The sequence below is a fragment of the Eschrichtius robustus genome, chromosome X (assembly GCF_028021215.1).
Source record: "Eschrichtius robustus isolate mEscRob2 chromosome X, mEscRob2.pri, whole genome shotgun sequence".
Classification (NCBI taxonomy): Eukaryota; Metazoa; Chordata; class Mammalia; order Artiodactyla; family Eschrichtiidae; genus Eschrichtius; species Eschrichtius robustus.
The window spans coordinates 63569770-63588740 of NC_090845.1; the positions used below are offsets into that span (position 1 = coordinate 63569770).

Here is an 18971-nt window from a genome sequence, read left to right on the forward strand (position 1 = left end):
CTTTAAAGGAATACAGAAATCTAGCACACACAACATAAAATTCAATGTCTGGCATCCAATCAAATATTAACATCGTGTAAAGCAGAATTCCAAAATGGCTCCCCAAGACTTCCTGCCCTAATCCCAAGAACTATAAATATGATAATACACCCATGATTATGCTAAGCTTCATGGACAAAGTGATTTGGGGGATGTAATTAAGGTCCCTAATTAACTGACTTTGAGTTAATCAAAAGGGAGATTATCCTGGTTGGCCCAGTCTAATCACATTGAGATCTTAAAAGCAGAGTGTTTTCTCTGGCTGGTAGTAGAGGAGGACCTGAGAGAGATTCTAAATGTGAGAAGGATTCAACACACCATCATTAACTTGAAGATGGAGAGGGCCAAGTGTCAGGGAATACAAGTAGCTCAAGAAACAGAGAGTGGCCCAAGGCTGTCAGCCAGCAAGAAAACAGAGACCATAGCCCTACAGGTGCAAGGAAATGACCTTCAGTCACCTGAAAAAGTTTGGAAGCAGATTCTTAGCCAGAGGCTCCAGATAAGAGCCCAGATCAGCTGACATCTTGATTTTCAGTTTGTGAAACCCTAACTAGAGAATCCAGCCAAGCCCACCCAACTTCTGACCTACATAACTGTCAGATAATAAATAGGTATTGTTGTTTTAAAGCACTAAGTTTGGGATTTCCCTGGTGGTCCAGTGGGTAAGCCTCTGTGCTTCCACTGCAGTGGGCACAAGTTCAATCCCTGGTCAGGGAACTAATTTCCTGCATGCCGCGTGGTGCAGCTGAAGAATAAAAATTAAAAAAAAATTTTTAAAGCACTAAGTTTGTAGTAATTTGTGATTTTTAAAAAAAGACTAATATACGGGCTTTCCTGGTGGTGCGGTGGTTAAGAATCTGCCTGCCAATGCAGGGGACACGGGTTCGATCCCTGGTGCGGGAAGGTCCCACGTGCCACGGAGCAACTAAGCCTGTGCACTAAAACTACTGAGCCCACGTGCCACAACTACTGAAGCCCGTGTGCCCTAGAGCCCATGCGCCACAACTACTGAGCCCACGTGCCGCAACTACTGAAGCCTGTGTGCTCTAGGGTCCATGTGCCGCAACTACTGAAGGCCGTGTGCCTAGAGCCCGTGCTCTGCAACAAGAGAAGCCACTGCAATGAGAAGCCCATGCACCGCAACAAAGAGTACCCCCCCGCTCACCACAACTAGAGATAGCCCACACGCAGCAACGAAGACACAACACAGCCAGAAAAAAAAAGACTAATATAAACAATATGTAAAGATGCAAGAAAATACAACCCATAAAAAAGAAAAGTCAATCAACAGAAACAGAATCAGATGATCTATTTAGTAGACAAGGATGTTAAAACTGTGATTATAATTATCTTCCATATATTCAAGAAGACAGAGGAAAGAATAAGCACAATAAGAAGAGAAAGAAATGATATTTTTAAAGACCCAGATTAAAATCCTTATAAATAACTGAGAGGAAAAATATTCTAGATGAAATTAATAGAAAATTAAATACTGCAGAAGAAAAGATTAATGAACTTGAGAGCAGATAAGTAAACTTTAGAGCAAAGAAAATTACCGAGGACAAAGAGGGAAATTACATAATGATAAAAGGGTTGGAGGAGTGATGGGAGCAAAATGGCAGAGTAGGCAAATCCAAATGCCTATCCCTCCACAGAAACCTTGAAAAACAAGCAGAAACGATCAGAACCAACTTTGTCAGAACCCTGGAAAATAGTCAAAGGTTTATAGCAACCAAGCAAATGCTGACTCAAGAAAAAGGTAACTTTAAAATGGTAAGTAGAAAAGCTTCATGGCTTTGCCCTCGCCTCATTTCTTCCCTGACTGGGTAGTGGTCTTGAAGATGACAACCTATGTTCCCACCATGCAGACATCATCCCTGTTTCCAGAGGGAATAGAGAAGACCTTGCTTGCAAATTATTTTGTTTGCCTCTTCTAAACTGTCTGGGGCAGTCTGCCTGCTAAGGCAGGGGACACGGGTTTGAGCCCTGGTCTGGGAGGATCCCACATGCCGCGGAGCAACTGGGCCCGTGAGCCACAACTGCTGAGCCTGCGCGTCTGGAGCCTGTGCTCCGCAGCAGGGGAGGCCGTGACGGTGAGAGGCCTGCGCACCGCGATGGGGAGTGGCCCCCGCTCGCGGCAACTGGAGAGGGCCCTCGCGCAGAAACGACGACCCAGCGCAGCCAGGAATAAATAAATAAATAAATTTAAAAAAATAAAATAAAAATAAAAAAATAAACTGTCTGGGGGCTACCTGAAGGACTGAACTTGGAACTTGCTCAGAGTGAAAAGGTAGCAGGCATTGCTTGAAAACCTGCATCTTTCCAGGGCAAAAGATTATCGTTGAGACATACAATAGACCACCTAAGGCCTAGGATAGAGTTTCTTTGGGAAATTAGGGCATTTGAAAGCACCTGTGTATACTGGAGAGCTTAGAAAGCCAGATGCATGCCCAGGACAGAATGCACGCTCAGAGAAGATCTGAAAAGATCCTAAGCTTTCACCTCTGGCTGATCTCTAAGCTCATAGTAAGCTGTAAGTGAAGGCTAAGGCAGAGCTGTAAATGAGCAGGCTAAGTGTTGAAAGGGTGACCCAGAACAGAGCCAAACCACAAATACTGGGAGAGAAGCTGTTTGTTTGCTTGTTTTAGTTCCTGATGTTCAAGGAAACTTATGTCCAATACTAGCTGAACACAAGCTAAAGGAGCAAAGACTTCAGGGACCCCACAAAAAGGTAAGCAAGCAGGCTAACAGACATATTACGGGAGTTCCAGAAGGAGAGCAAACAAAAAGAAGGAAATAATAAAAATAGGAACAAAAATCAGTGAAATTGAAAACAGACAATAGAGAAAATCAATGAAACAAAAATCTTGTTCTTTGAAAAGATGAATAAAATTGGCACACTTCTAACAAGACTAGAAAAAAGAGAGAAGATACAAATTATCAATAATAGAAAAGAAACAGGGACAAACCCTATGGATATCTCTACACAGATAAATTTCGACATTTTGATGAAATGGACCAATTCCTCTGAAGGAAATTGCGTATGTAATTAAAAAACTTGTCCAAAAGAAATATTCAGGTCTGCGGACTTCCCTGGTGGTCCAGTAGTTAAGAATCCACCTTCCAATGCAGGGGACACGAGTTCAATCCCTGGTCGGGGAACTAAGATCCCACATGCCGTGGGGCAACTAAGCCCGTGTGCAGCAACTACTGAGCCTGTGTGCCACACTAGAGAGCACACTGCAACAAAGAGCCCGCTCACCACAATGAAAGATCCCGCATGCTGCAACAAAGATCCCGCGTGCTGCAACTAAGACCCCACACAGCCAAATAAATAAATAAATATTTTAAGAAAGAGAAATATTCAGGTCTGGTGGTTTCACTGGACAGATCTACCAAATATCTAAAGAAGAATTAATACCAAGTCTATATAATCTCTTCCAGAAAATAGGAGGGAACACTTCCCAACACATTTTGTCAGGCCAGGCCCTGATACAATAACCAAAGACAGTACAAAAATTAAACTACAGATCAATATCCTCCATGAATATAGATGTAAAAATCCACAACAAAATATTAGCAAATAGAATTCAGCAATATATAAAACTAATTATACAGCATAATCAAGTAGGGTTTATTCCAAGGATGCAAGGCTGGTTCAATATTTGAAAATCAATATTTGAAAATCAATCAGTGTAATCCACCATGTTAACAGGCTAAAGAAGAAAAAAATCACATGATTATATCAACTTATGCAAAAAAGGCATTTGACAAAATTAAACACACATTCATTTTTAAAACCCTTAGAAAACTAGGAAGAGAGGGGAACTTCCTCAAGTTGGTAAAGAACATCTATAAAAACCCTACAACTGGGGACTTCCCTGGTGGTCCAGTGGTTAAGACTCAGCGCTCCCAGTGCAGGGGGCCTGGGTTCAATCCCTGGTCAGGGAACTAAGATCCCACATACCGCAACTAAGCCGGTGCACTGCAACTACTGAGCCTGCACGCTCTAGAGCCTGTGCGCCGCAACTAGAGAAGCACGTGCACCGCGACGAAGACCCCACATGCCACGATGAAGACCCAGTGCAGCCAAAATAAATAAAAAATAAATAAATAAATAAAAACCCTGCAACCACTCTTATTCAACATTAGTACTGGAAGTCCTAGCCAGACAAGAAAATGAAACAAAAGGCGTACAGATTGGAAAGGAAGAAAAAAACTATCCCTATTTGGAGATGACATGATGGTCTCTATAGAAAATCACAAGAAATCTACAAAAACAAACATAATACCCAACCTTCTAGAATGAATAAATGAGTTTAGCAAGTTCACAGGGTACAAGATCAACATACAAAACTCAATTGTACTTCTAAATATCAGCAATGAACATGTGAAAGCCAAAATTAAAATTACAATATCATGCACAAATCACTCAAAGGAAATGCAAAGGTATAAATCTAAGAAAACATGTACAGAACTTGTGTGCTGAAACTACAAAACATTGATGAAAGAACTCAAAGAAGATCTAACTACATGGAGAATTATACTGTGTTCATGAATTACAGGACTCAACAGAGTAAGGATGTCAATTCTCCCCAAAATGTTTTACAGGTTTAACACCATTCCTATCAAAATCTCAGCAATATTTTTTGTAGATACAGACAAGATTATTCTAAAATGTACACGGAAAGGTAAAAAGAACTAGAATAGCTAAAACAACTTTGAAAAAGAAGAATAAAGTGGGAGAAATTGCTCTACCCAATTTTAAGACTTAGTATGTAGCAACACTAATGAAGGCTGCATGACATTGTGTGATACTGATGGAGGGATAGACACATAGATCAATGGAACAGAAAAGAGAATCCAGAACAGATTCACACAAGTACAGTCAACTGATTTTTAACAAAAGTACAAAAGCAATTTAATGAAGAACAGCTTTTTCAACAAACGTTGCTGGAGTAATTGGACATCTATATGCCAAAAGAAAAAAAAGGACTTCAATCTAAACCTCACACCTTCCACAAAAATTAACTCAAATGTATCACAGATTTAAGTGTAAAACATAGAGCTATAAAACTTTTAGATGAAAATATAGGAGAAAATCTTTGAGACCTACAGCTTGATAAACAGTTCTTAGACATGACACTATAAAAGCAAAATCCGGGGCTTCCCTGGTGGCACAGTGGTTGAGAATCTGCCTGCCAATGCAGGGGACACGGGTTCGAGCCCTGGTCTGGGAAGATCCCACATGCCACGGAGCAACTGGGCCCGTGAGCTACAACTACTGAGCCTGCGCGTCTGGAGCCTGTGCTCTGCAACAAGAGAGGCCGCAACGGTGAGAGGCCCACGCACCGCAATGAAGAGCGGCCCCCGCTCGCCGCAACCAGAGAAAGCCCTCGCACAGAAACAAAGACCCAACACAGCCAAAAATAAATAAATAAATAAATTTATTAAAAAAAAAAGAAAAATCCATAAAAGAGAAAAAATTATGGACTTTTGCCCTGCTAAAAACCCTCTTAAGAGGATGAAAAGACAAGCTTAGAGACTGGGAGAAAATATTTGCAAACCACATATCTGACAAAGTACTCATATTTAGGATATATAAAGAGCTCTTGACACTCAATAACAAAAAAAAATCCAATCAGAAACTGGGTAAAAGACATGACATTTACTTCACTGAAGAGGAATTACAGACATCAAATTAACACATGAAAAGATGTTCAACATCATTAGCCATTAGAGAAATGCACATTAAAACCACAATGAGGGACTTCCCTGGCGGCGCAGTGGTTGGGAGTCTGCCTGCTGATGCAGGGGACATGGGTTCGAGCCCTCGTCCAGGAGGATCCCACATGCTGTGGAGCAACTAAGCCCATGCGCCACAACTACTGAGCCTGCGTGCCACAACTACTGAAGCCCACGCACCTAGAGCCTGTGCTCCACAACGAGAGAGGCCACCGCAGTAAGAGGCCCACACACTGCAGCAAAAAGTGGCCCCTGCTTGCCGTGGCTGGAGGGATCCTGCGCGCAGTGGTCAGGACCCAACACAGCCCAAAATAAAAAAAATTTAAAAAAATAACCACAACGAGATATCAGTACACATCTATCCAAATGACTAAAATAAAAAATTGTAGTGATACAAAATGCTCGCAAGTAGGTAGAGAAGCTGGATCACCCATTCATGGCTGGTAGGAATGTGAAATGGTACAGACACTCTGGCAGTTTCTTACAAAACTAAAATGCAATTACCATACAACTCAGTAATTATACTCTTGGAAATCATCCTAGAGAAATGAAAACTTGTATTCACACAAAAACTTATACACAAATGTTTATAGCCACTTGACTTGTAATAGCCTCAAACTGAAAACAACCCAGATGTTTTTCAATGAGTGAATAAATGAACTATGGTCCATCTATGTCACGGACTGCTACTCCAAATCATACAAATGGCAGACATAAGCACAGGGTGCTTTGGAAGCACAGAGGAGTGCCTAGCCCAGCCTGGAAGAAGGTGGAGAAGAGGGTCAGGGCAGGCTTCCAGGAAGAAGTAATACCTGATCTTGCTCTTAAAAGGTAAATAAGGGTTAGCTAGATCAAAAATGGGGAAGGAGTATTCCAGGTAGAGAGAACAGCATGTGCAAAGGCATGGAGTCTTAAGAGAGCACTGTATACTTGAGGGCCTGTAGATGGTAACTCGACATGGTTGGAGCCCAGTGGGGACCAGCACGAGATGAGACTGCAGATGTCAGCAGAAAGGCCCTTGGCCCTCCAGGCTAAGGAGCCTCTCAAATAGTGGGGAGCCACTGAAGGGTCTTCATTGGGGGAGGGTCAGATCTGTGTTTCTGAGAGCTCTCTATCAGTTGCTGGGGAGGGTAGTTTGGAGGAGGTGGTGAGACTGGTGGCTGAGACACCAATGTGGAGGCTGTTCCAATGGTCTAGAGAACATGCAAAAGGCTGCAGCAGCAGGGAAGAGGGCAGGAGCCAGTACAAGAGATGACTGCTGAATCCTAGCGAAGTGTGCATTGTTCACTATAAAATGATGAAGGGTGTGGAGAAAGAGCTGTTTAGGAGGCAGAATCCACTGGACATGGAGACCAGTTCCCAAGGACACAGAAGACCTCTTTCTAACCATCCCGCCTCTGCCTCGGCTACCTCGCTCTGCCCACTGGCCCCCACCCACACCGTGTTCCTTCTCCTCGCCTCTGTGCTTCTGGGCTTGGGAGGTACAGCACTATAGGCAGAGGCAATCACCTTCTAGATTACTCTGAACCAATACACTGACACATAAACCAGAGGTGAGTTTATTTCTGTCTCATGGTGGGGCCATAACTTGGCCCTGGCACCTCTTGGGCAGAGAGGTCCCTGGGAAGCTGACTTGGAGAACAGGCACTCAGAACAAAGGGAACTGGATGTTCTTGAATTTCATTTACAGGATGGCAAAGCCTGGAGTAGTGTCATCATGCAGAGGGTACCAGCTTGGAAGGCACACAGCCCTAAGTTCTGAGCCCAACAGTGCCACAGTCCTTAGCTGTGAAAACTTGAACACATTACTTAACTTCTCTGAGCCTGTGTCTTCAGCTCTGAAATGGCAGTGATGATTCTCGGCCAATAAGACTGTTGTGGAAACTAAGAGAGATCATGAAGATCTCTCATGCCACATATGCCATTTGTGTCACCATTGCCTCAAATGAACACTGCCTCCAAAAAAAACCCTCCTCACTAGATACTGGAATATTAATGTTCTCCAGCAACTGCAGCTCTTTTGCTTAGACAATGCTGGACAAACCTAGATGGAATATTCTTCTCTGACACCCTTTTTAAAGAAACAGTTGTTGGACTTCCCTGGTGGCGCACTGGTTAAGAATCCACTTGCCAATGCAGGGGACACGGGTTCGAGCCCTGGTCTGGGAAGATCCCACGTGCCGCGGACCAACTAAGCCTGTGTGCCACAAATACTGAGCCTGTGCTCTAGAGCCCGTGAGCCACAACTACTGAGCTCGCGTGCCACAACTACTGAAGCCCACGCGCCTAGAGCCCGTGCTCCGCAACAAGAGAAGCCACCGCAACGAGAAGCCCGTGCACCGCAATGAAGAGTAGCCCCCACTCGCCGCAACCAGAGAAAGCCTGCGTCCAGCAACAAAGACCCAACGCAGCCAAAAATAAATAAATTAAAACAAAAAAAAAAGTTGTTGGGACTTCCCTGGTGGCACAGTGGTTAAGACTCTGCGCTCCTAATGCAGGGGGCCCAGGTTCAATCCCTGGTCAGGGAACTAGATCCCACATGCATGCTACAACTAAGAGTTCGCATGCCACAACTAAGAAGCCCTCGAGCTGCAACTAAGGAGCCTGCGAGCTGCATCTAAGGAGCCCACAACTAAGACATGGCACAACCAAATAAATAATAAGTAAAAATTTTTAAAAAACAGTTGTTCAAAGCTTATCTCATGTCAGACATGTTACAACAGCATGAAGAGGGACAGAAAGTTTTCCGCCCACTGACTGTGCTCAGGAGACACATCCATCCCATCAGCAATATCCCTCCATCCATTTGCCTTGATGGGTGGCTACTTTTGCAGGTGGCTATTCTCATCTACCATGTACTGAATTTTCCTGGTTTCAGTTTCCAAAGGTGACCTTTTTCTACCTTTGTCCCTAGAGTCTGGGGCCCAGAGCTCCCCATACACTGACCTCCTCTGAATGGGATCAACTAGAGCTCTGTGTTTTGTTGCATCAAGGCCCCCTTTCAGAATAAGCTCTGCTGGCATCTCAAATGGGGAAGAAACTGCAGCCCTTTGGTTGTGGAGCAGGTGGGGCAGGACGGTGAGTTTGGGTCAAGGTTTGTGAAACTGTGTCCTGGGAAGAGGGCTGCCAGCTTCCCTTCCTGATTTTCCTCATTTAAGAAATGTGTGGAAGAATCAGTCTGAGGAGATAATTAATAGAAAATACGACTGGCAGCCATCCCTGGCTCTGACTCACTGTGCACACTCCTGCAGTCGTTACCATGGTTTCGAGGCTGAAGTTTTCTCCTCTCTGCCTCCCTGCCCGCCCTGCTGTTCATTCGTCACTCTGCTCCCACAGGCTCCTCCACAGCTGGCCTCCACAGACTGGTGCAGACTTAACCCTGTATAGAGGCTAGCTTTTTTGTTGTTTGTTTTACAAATAGCATTATCTTTTTTCTTGAATAATAAAATATATATATATGCCAATTCATATAAACAGAATATAATTTAAACAGAAAAAAAATGAAAGTTAGCCATAAACTCACATCCCAAAGCTAACACTTAAGATGTTTGTGATGCATACTGCATAGTTGAGATCGTACAAGATTTTATCAGTCTTAAAGTGCTTTTGACCTCAAAACCCCTGGACCTATGCCCATCGTTTTCTCCTTTGAACTACTGGCCTTTAGGCACTGCTTTGGGCACATTCAGCCACTTACACAGGCTTGTTTATTACTGTTGTTGTTGTTATCTGCTGGAACGCACAGAACTCTCACAACGTTCCAGGCACCAAGCATTTGCCAGGTACATCAGCCATTTAATGCTGGCTCTTCACTGGGGTCTGAACTTTGCTTCATCCCCACTCCAAGACTGCCATAGCCAGTGGTTGCAGGAAAGGCTGTCCCCTAAGAAAAACCAGAAGTAAAGGTGCCCCCTCAGCCTCTTGGCTGTGGATGAACTGATGAACATGAGGCCATACTGTCATTGTCAACCCGCCCCATCTCCCAGCTGAACTTTTAAAGTCAATACACAGGTGGGATCCACCTCAGAAGTGGGGGAGCAATGATCTCCTCAGCGCTGGATGTGCTCCCCACAGTTGATCACTCCCAATCCAACACAAGGAGTGCCTAAGCTGTAACGTGTTCAGAAATGACAGCAGTACAACATGAGGGGGCTGCTTGTAATGTATGAGTTGGAGGTGGCACAGTCTCAGAAATACTTGATCCCCCAGTCTGGGCATGAAGCATCCCAAGTCCCACAAGACTGTATCCAAAAACTAAACTCTGAGCTGGAGGACCTATACATTCTGGCTGGCAGGGGCAAGCTAGGACAGCTATCTCATGGAGTAGAGGAAAAGCCCTGACCTTATTTTGGGAGGAGAGGGGTTGTGGATAAGGGTAAAAAGTTTGAGGGCATAAATTCAAAACTCATTCACCTTAAGCTAACACTCCACAAGCTAGTCGTTGTTTTTTGTGCTTTACAAATACGAACTTGTTTAATTCTCTTCACACCCTATTAGCAGGTATTATTATCATCAATTCCATTTTACAGATGATGAAACTGAGCCAAAGAGAGGTGAGGTAACTTCCTCAAGGTCACAGAGCTAGTAACCAAATGGTGGAGCAGCGATTTGAAGCCAGGCGGTCCAGAATCCATGCTTTTAACTATATTACGCTGCACCATTACAGAAATTTTGGAAACTGTGCAGAAACATACACTGCACTGGCACCACTGGTCACGTTTTGCTGGATAGTCTTCCTGTCCTCTATAAGCAAATATTATATAGTACACGAGATGCCTTTTTTTAAAAAAAAATCATATTCTATAACTTGGTCTGTAACCTTCCTTAAAGCCATTTCTCGTGTCTCTACCGAGAGCTTTACACTAGTTATTTTAAGTGGAGCATATCTTATTGTGTGGTTGAAACATCATTTATTTAAACAATACCCTATTATTAAGGGGAATTTAGACTGCTTCCAATTTTTCTTCATGACAGAGTTCTGCAAGAGGCAGACGGGTGATAGTCTTCTTTTAAAAGGGGGAGGGTGGGAGGGAGATGCAAGAGGGAGTGGATTTGGGGATATATGTATACGTATGGCTGATTCACTTTGTTATACAACAGAAACTAAGACACCATTGTAAAGCAATTATACGCCAATAAAGATGTTTTAAAAAAAAAGTACCTTTTGAACCCAGTCAACTACAGGCTGCAAAATAAACTAAAAACGAAAACCCGCGAGGGAGTGTAGGCCCGTGTGTAGGAAGGCGCAGGAGGGAAAGGCGGCCGCCACTGTTCTTCCTGCTTTGCCTTTGTCTGGCGGCCCCGCGGGATTGGCTAGAGCCAGCGCGGAGAGACTGCAGAGGTCCGCGGCTTTCACTACGCACGCATGGAGGAGGTGGGTAGGGAAGCGGGGGAGCTGGGGGCAAATAAGGGCATGTGAAAGAAGTTCAAAAAGCGCAGAGGCTGGGTTTACCGCCCCGGCCCAACCTTTGGCTCCGCCCCTCTACCCGGCCCGAGCTCCTTATTGGTCAGACTCTTCAGCCCCCATTCGCCCTAGAGCCAAAGGACCGTGCCTGCCCCAAGATATGCCTGCTTCCGGAGCCACAGTAAGGATGGCCAGTTGCGATGTCACTTTCAGGCATACGTTTAGGACATACCGGTGGGGCCTGAAGGGGCTTTGTTCGGTAACCGAAGCAGTTGAGAGGTCGACGGCGAATTTCGGAGATGCCGCCGAAAGGAAAAAGCGGTTCTGGGAAAGGGGGGAAAGGTACAGCAGCCAGAGCAACCAAGGAGAATGGGGTTGGGTGAGGAGCGGGTGGGAGGGAGCAGACCGGTGGTCCCCGGGGTCCGGGGCGGAGGCAGCGGGTGGCCAGTTACTAGAAGACTGACCAGGAAGTGATAAGTTGGAGACAGTCGGTGTGGACTTCTCTGGAAAGTTTTGATTAAAAAGCATGGGGATGAGATGGTGGATAGACGAGGCCAAAGGATTACGAGAAAACTTGATTTTGTTAGTTTTTTCCGAATGAGCAAAACTTGGGAGGCTGAAATGAAGGATCCAGTAGAGCTAGAGAGGTAAAGGTACAGACGAGTGTGATTTGGGAGAAAAGAGGTGGAGCAGTTGACCTTTGAATAGAAGAAAGGACACCTTATGTTTGACGTCACCAAGAGACGAGGATGGATGTGGTGGTAAAAATTGGGGCCAGAGGGGGGCAGTTTTTAGGAGATCTGGCTTAGTGGCCTGAATTTTTTAATAAAGTGGAAGGCAAGGGTAGTTTTTAAGACTGCGGGGCAGGGACTGGGTAGGGGTCTTGAGAGTGGTAAAGGTTTGGAATAGTCGTTGGGGTGATGGGAAAGGAGATAAAACACTTATAAAAGGATTTCTCTCAGGGCTGAGAGCCTAAGATTGAAGGCCATGAATTTGTAGAGGACACGATCTGCTTAGTCATGATTTACTTAGTACCATATAAGTGGCACAATACAGAACTGAAAAGAGCTAGGTGTAGCCTTGAGCCAAGGTTGAGGTTTTGTTGGACAATGATAATAGAAGGAAAGCAACACAAGGGAATTAAGGGTGCCAGTGGGGACGCAGTTCAGATGATCAAGCATGGGATCCAGACTGGGAAGGGAATGAGAAGTCTGATAGTTAGAGGGACATAGCAGGATAAAGGGACTGAATGGGGGGGGAGGGGCGGCTCTGTGAAATTAAAGAGCCCGTGTTGTGGGAATGAGGCATGAGAAAGCTGGAAGAACAGAGAGTTGTAGCCAGAGACTGAACTACTAGTTCTGAGTGGCACAGTTCCATCGTGTGCCCCTGGCAACAGGTGGCCTGGAGTAAAAGGCATGGGCATTTGGGAAGGAGGTCCAGAAGTGTGAGATTAGACTGTTGGATGATTCCTCTGCATAGATGGTGAGGTCATCCAAGATGATGGCAGTGGTGAGGGTGGAAAGGAAGCCTGAAGTTGCTGCCAGAGTCGTCGGTCAATCAGGGAGTGAGGTGGCAGTCAGAAGATGACAGCATCCAGTGGGGGAGAGGATGGAATAATTGGAAGGTATCATTGTTCTAGAGTGAATATACAGCAAACCCCTTGAAGAGTTTGGTGTAATAAAACTCCTTTGGCAGTAACATTTTCTTAGGCATTTGGTGGTCAGCATTTTGGATTTTCAGTTTGGTTGAGCATTTATTGAACAACTGTTGTGTGCTAGGCTTTGGAGATCCTAAGACAAGTAAGATGGAGTCTCCTGAATAAAATTTTTCAATGGCTCCCTATTACTTCTAGGATAAATTCCAAGTTCCTTAATGGGGCCCACAGGCCCTCATGCCCTAATCCTCAACCACCTCCCCTGGGCTCATCTCACAGCACTCCCACCTCAGATTTGGCTTCACCCATAGTTTCCTGCACATACTACACTGTTCCCTCACCCTGGAATGTCTCCTCACCTATGTCCTTTCTTTGCCTGGTCAGCTCCTACTCATCCAGGAAAGCTTCCCTGACTGGCTAAAATGTCCCTTTGTGCTTCCACAGCCCCCTGTCTGTAGAGCATAGCTCATTCTCCTGAAAAGATCTATTTTACATAACTTTACATAACCATCTTCCCCAGTAGTATATGAGCTCCCTGAAGGAAGGTACCATGGCTTGTTCATCTTTGTATCCCCAGTGCCTGGAACTTAGTTATTTAGGAAATGTTTATTGAACTGAACACTTAATCCAACAATAGTTCTTAGGAATATCAGCCTCTAACAGTAAGTATGCTGCTATCAACACAGAAGTTGGCATAGTAGCAAAATGACACAATAGTAAAATGTAGAATGCTGCCAGTGGTTCTTAATCAGAATATCGATAACTTTTCTTAGGAAGGTATCAATAGGCAATGTAGTCGACTCCAGGAGTTTGGACATCAATGTGCTCTTTAGCCAAATATGGGTGGTGGGAAATTTGATCTTTATTTAAAATATATTCTTGGAGATTTTACTTACTGGAATTGTGAGTATTCAGATACATAGTTGCAGTGCTTATTAGAAATCTCACAAGAGCTCAGGGGTTTGCCCTTAGAAGGCAGGATTTCAAATTGGGTCCAGAGAATCTGGGCCAGGCTTTTGGCTCTCCCATTCAACTATTAGCACACTCACTTGTGTATCCATTTTCCTTGAAGGGTTTATGTAGGGCACAAATTTCCTGTTTTAAGAGGTGAGTCACGGGTTAATTTAGCTTGATGTAGTAAAGTGTCTACAGAGTTCCCTTTTGAAGCTTGGTGCTATGATGGAAGTATCAACTCCTATTGTGTTGAACTTTTCTGTAAATAACAAGGTGAAGGTGCAGTTTAAATGAGTACCTGTCATCTCTTCTCTAAAGGAAAAGCAGCCTCTGGGAGTGAGAGTTCTGACAAGAAGGCTCAGGGTCCCAAAGGTGGTGGCAGTGCAGTAAAGGTGAGTTACTTGTTCCTTTTTTTCATGTTAAATATAAATAACATACATCTGTTATTTTGGTTCACATAAAAGGAAAAGACAGTATGCTTAACTCATTCTAAGGCTAGCCTAATACTGATGTAAGATAACACAAAAGTGGAAAATAATAGATCACTCTCGCTTATGAAAAGTAATTCATTTAAAATATTTTCTCAAATGTTTTCTCAGACATCCAGAACTTCTTCATACGCTAGTATTTTTCCTTAAAATGTATTAAGTTAGGTCTTCCCAAGTAAGTGAATGAATTATTTCTCAGGACGAAATAATATTTGACAAAACGAAGAACTGAGATGAACAGGCAAAGGCACGGGTCTCATTAGATAGCTCCCCCGCTCGTGAGCTACAAGCCAGAGCCCTGACCATGAAAATGAGGGGACACGGTTGCAAATAATTACTTGAAGTACTTGACCTAGTGCCAGAGGGGTGTCTGCCCTGGGAAAATATAATCTGCAAACAGAATTATACTGCTTAGTGCTACGTAACAAGGCAGTTTCCACGTTTCAGTCAGGATATGGGGTTCCATACTTTGATTCATTCATTCATTAAAGATTTAGTGACATCTGCCCTGTGCCAAGCAGTGTATTAAATTCTGGGTATTTTAAAAAACAAAAAGACAGATAAGAGATGGTCCCTGTTATCACAGTCTAGTTGGGAGCAGTTAGGTAAAGAAAGAAATTTCATTGCTATATGAGAAGAGCTGTAGTGGAGTTGTATCATATAAATGCACCCATACACATGCAGCCAAAAAAAAGGAGAGCGAATGTAAATAGTGTGGGCCATTCTGCCCACTTTTCTACTCAGTGAACCCAGAGAGAGAGAGAGAGAGATGGGAGACATGAATTTGCTTTTCCATAGTCGACCTCCATTCACGTATGAACATCCAACCATGTAAAGTGGGATTCTGGTATCCAAAGATAATTTTCATAAAACATGGTGCCTGAATGCAAGCCAGCTACTTCGTCCTGGAGTCCAGCTGAAGAAGCGGTCATTGTTACAACACAGGTTGGGGAGACAGGCTGTGTTGGGCTTACTGAGGGCTGACATGTTGGTTTCAAGTACACCATATTCGTAAGGGTTGTTGTAGGGTAATTTTGACTGTTATGTGCTGACTTTCACAAGCACCTAACCTAAGAGACTACTCCACTGCATATGGCTTTAAAGAGGCATCTTGTCCTTTCTGGAAAAAAATAAGTTCAGTGTGGCTATACCTGAGGTATATGGAAAGGAGTGGCATGTAATTAGCTAGGAAAGTCAATTAGGATTAAACTCTTTTGTTAAGCTTTTCCTTTTGAGATAATTTTAGACTCACATTCAATTGTAAGGTAGATGTACCTTTTATACATGTACATGTACTTTTTACCCTGTTTCCCCAATGGTAATATCTTACAAAACCCTAGTACATTAGCACAACCAGGAGATTGTCATTGCTACAGTCAAGATCCAGAATATTTCCATCACCCCAGGGATTCCTCCTGTTGCCCTTTTATAGTGATACCCACTTCCCTCCCACCCCTACCCCTGCCTCCTCCTTGACCCCATAGCAGCGACTAATCTCTTCTCCATTTCTGTAATTTTATGATTTCCGTATGAGTGAAATGATACAGTGTGTAACCTTTCGGGATTGGCTTTTTTTCTGCTCAGCATAATTCTCTGGAGATTTCATTCTAGTTGTGTGTATCCATAGTCTGTTCCTTTGTATTACTGAGTAGTGTTCCGTGGAATGGAAGTGCCGTAGTGTGTTGAACTGTTCACCTGCTAGAGTACAGCTGGGTTGTCTCCAGTGTTTGTGAAGGCCCCAGCAGGGGAGGGACCCCAAACCCTCCAGCCTTTTAGGGTCTAGGCTCCTTCCACATCCTGCTATTCTGCTTCAGACCCCACTCCGGAACCCACCCCTGCCCTGTGTCACTAGAGCTGCCCAGATTCTGAAGCCCACCTGCCGACCACAACTTCCTTGCTTCCCCTCACTTCCCACCTCCCCCAATCCTGTTCTGTTCCTCTCCACGCACAGACTTCCAGGCAGGCCCTCAGGCCTGCCCTGTTCGCCTCACCGTCTCTCAGGCCTCATGTCTGTTCTCCAAATCCTGTATGTCTTGTAGGCTGGAAATTAGATGGAAGGGTTTGACCACTGGATCAAGGAGCCCCACCTTCTTTTCCTTTTGGTCATCCACTGCATCCACCTGCCAGACTACAACTCAGGATCAATCCAATTATCTACTTTCTTTACACTCAGACCCAGAACTGCTGGGCCCCACTGGAGAGTTACACAGCCTCAGGGGTTGGGGCCACTGATTCCTGGTCTCTAACCTGAGCTGGGCCCTCAGTACTGCACAGCGATCCTTTGCCACTTGCCTCAAGCCATCCACCACCCTCCTCCAGTCAGTCAGCAGACAACTTCATCCAGGGTTCTCAACCCCTGTGTACATCAGATTCACCTGAAGAGCTTCTAAAAGTCTCAATGCCTAGGGGCCCACCCCAGACCAGCTGCCTCAGAATCTCTGGCGGGTGGGTACTGGACCTTGATATATTTTTTTGAAGCTCTTGGTGTGATTCTGACATTTGCCAGGGTTGAGAAACACTGATCCAGTCTCATGGGGTTGGTGTGAGGACTTCATGAGATCACACATGTAAAGCGCTTAGCACAGTGCCTAGCGAGTATTAAGTACTCGATAACTGAAATATTGTTATAACTGTCACAAGAAAATGGAAACTAGAACTTTAGTCATGAACTCATGGCTTCCCAGCCCCCTACCAACAAAGTTATCTTCACCCACACCTCCCTCATCTCTCTTCTCACCTTTCTTCCTTTAAGGCTAACTGATTTTTCCAGCAGTGCTCTGAATGCCCAGCCTTGCTCCTTCATTTATCTCCACCCTCTTTCTTTGCTCTGTCTTCAACCTTTCCCTCTTTACTGCATCTTTCCCTTCATTCTGAAAATACAGCCAGGGATCTTTAAAATATATCCGTGACTGTGACCCTTTCCCTTTGACTAGAGCCCTTTCTCCTTCTTTTCTAACTCGGTTAGTTGGGGAAAACCCACCTGCATTACTGTCCTGCTTCCTGTTACTTCCTCAGTCAGTTGCTGCAGCCTGGCTTGTGCACTTACTACTCTTCTGAAACAGCTTTTGCTAAGGTCCTCAGTCAATCATTGCTAAATTGATTGTACTCCTAACCTGATCACTCTGAAGCATTTAACCCTGTTGACCATTTCCTCCTTGAAACTTTCTCTTGCCTTGGTTTCTTTTAACACACCTTTCTCTCTACCTGTCTGGCCCTTCGTTTTTATCATGCTTGTTGAGCTTCTTTCTTTGCTTATTGCTTACACATTGATATTCTCCACGGATGTCTTGAGTCTGCTTTCCTCCTCTTCTCAGTCTGTGTAGCCTCCCTGGGTGATCCGTCACCACCCATAGCGTCAGCTACTACCTCCATGCTCATCACTCCCACATTCTCTCTGGAGCTTGGTCTCTCCTAAGACACCAGTCTCATACAGTTGCCAGTTGGTCGGTCACACTTGCAAACTCCACAGGTACTACAGACTCATTATGTCTAACCCATCAAACTGTCTAAAGCAGAATACTTGTTTATTCATTTATAAAGTGGTGGATGGGATCCCCTTTCTGTGATCATGAATGCTTTGTGCACTTTCCCAATCGTTGAACCAGAAGGTTGCTTTGTGAGTGTGGAATCAGAAAGACGGAGGCAGTCGAGAAGGTGTTTTAGCCAGGCCAAGATGAGGTCTGAGAAACCATCCTCGTCCCTCAACATGTCTCTCTCTAGTGTCCAGGTTGTTTGTCCCTGTCTCCCCTGGACAGTGCTGGACACATTCTATAGAAGTTTGCCTCCCTGAGCCCTACTTTTCGATACATTCTTTCCTTTGCTGTGTCTGTATCTCCTGTGTCGCTCCTCCAGTCAGGGATCCTCTCACCCCCCGTTTCAGTAATTGAATCCTGAGGACAGCCATGGTTTGTCTGTCTCTATAGGGAGACACCTTTAGCCCCCACCCTAGTACACGACAGTAAGAAACGAATAACGGATTCTATTTGAACGAGAAATGGGAAATCCTACAAAACAGATATCTTGACAAAATCATTTTTAAGGATACAGTGATTTTTTTTAAAACATGGCTTTATGTAAACATAGGTTACATTTGAATACTTCTCTAGGGTTGAGTATTCTTTCTTTTTTTAAAAGATTTATTATTTATTTATTTATTTTATTTTTGGCTGTGTGGGGGCTTAGTTGCGACACGCGGGATCTTTCCTTGCGGCTCGTGAGCTTCTCTCTAGTTGTGGCATGTGGGTTTTCTCTTCTCTAGTTGTGGCGAGCAAGCTCCAGGGTGCGTGGGCTCTGTAGTTGTGGTGCATGGGTTCCAGAGCGCGTGCGCTCTGTAGTTTTTGCAGCACATGGGCTCTACTTGAGGCAGGCAATCTCAGTAGTTGTGGCACGCAGGCTTAGTTACCCTGCGGCATGTGGGATCTTAGTTCCCTGACCAGGGGTCAAACCAGTGTCCCCTGCATTGGCAGGCGGATTCTTTTTTTTTTTTTTTTTTAATTTATTTATTTATTTTTGGCTGTGTTGGGTCTTCGTTTTTCTATACGAGGGCTTTCCCCAGTTGCAGCAAGCGGGGGCCACTCTTCATCGCGGTGCGCAGGCCTCTCACTATCGCTGCCTCTTTTGTTGCGGAGCACAGGCTCCAGACGCGCAGGCTCAGTAGTTGTGGCTCATGGGCCCAGTCGCTCCGCGG

General features: G+C 44.6%; 1 protein-coding gene and 1 non-coding gene across 3 annotated transcripts in view; both read left to right on the plus strand.

Annotated features, from left to right (window-relative positions):
- The first annotated feature begins 8239 nt into the window (after window positions 1-8239).
- On the plus strand, window positions 8240-8312 carry TRNAR-CCU (transfer RNA arginine (anticodon CCU)). The gene has a single exon. It is a non-coding gene; the product is annotated as a tRNA-Arg (tRNA).
- Window positions 8313-11371: 3059 nt separating this feature from the next.
- The window catches only part of PIN4 (peptidylprolyl cis/trans isomerase, NIMA-interacting 4), a 92538-nt gene continuing 84938 nt past the window's right edge, over window positions 11372-18971 (plus strand). For both annotated transcript variants that reach the window (XM_068533399.1, XM_068533398.1), the window contains exons 1-2: window positions 11372-11530; window positions 14115-14188. In XM_068533399.1, coding sequence (XP_068389500.1) covers window positions 11488-11530; window positions 14115-14188 — 117 coding nt within the window. In that variant the 5' untranslated portion in view covers window positions 11372-11487. The remainder of the gene's footprint in view (window positions 11531-14114; window positions 14189-18971) is intronic.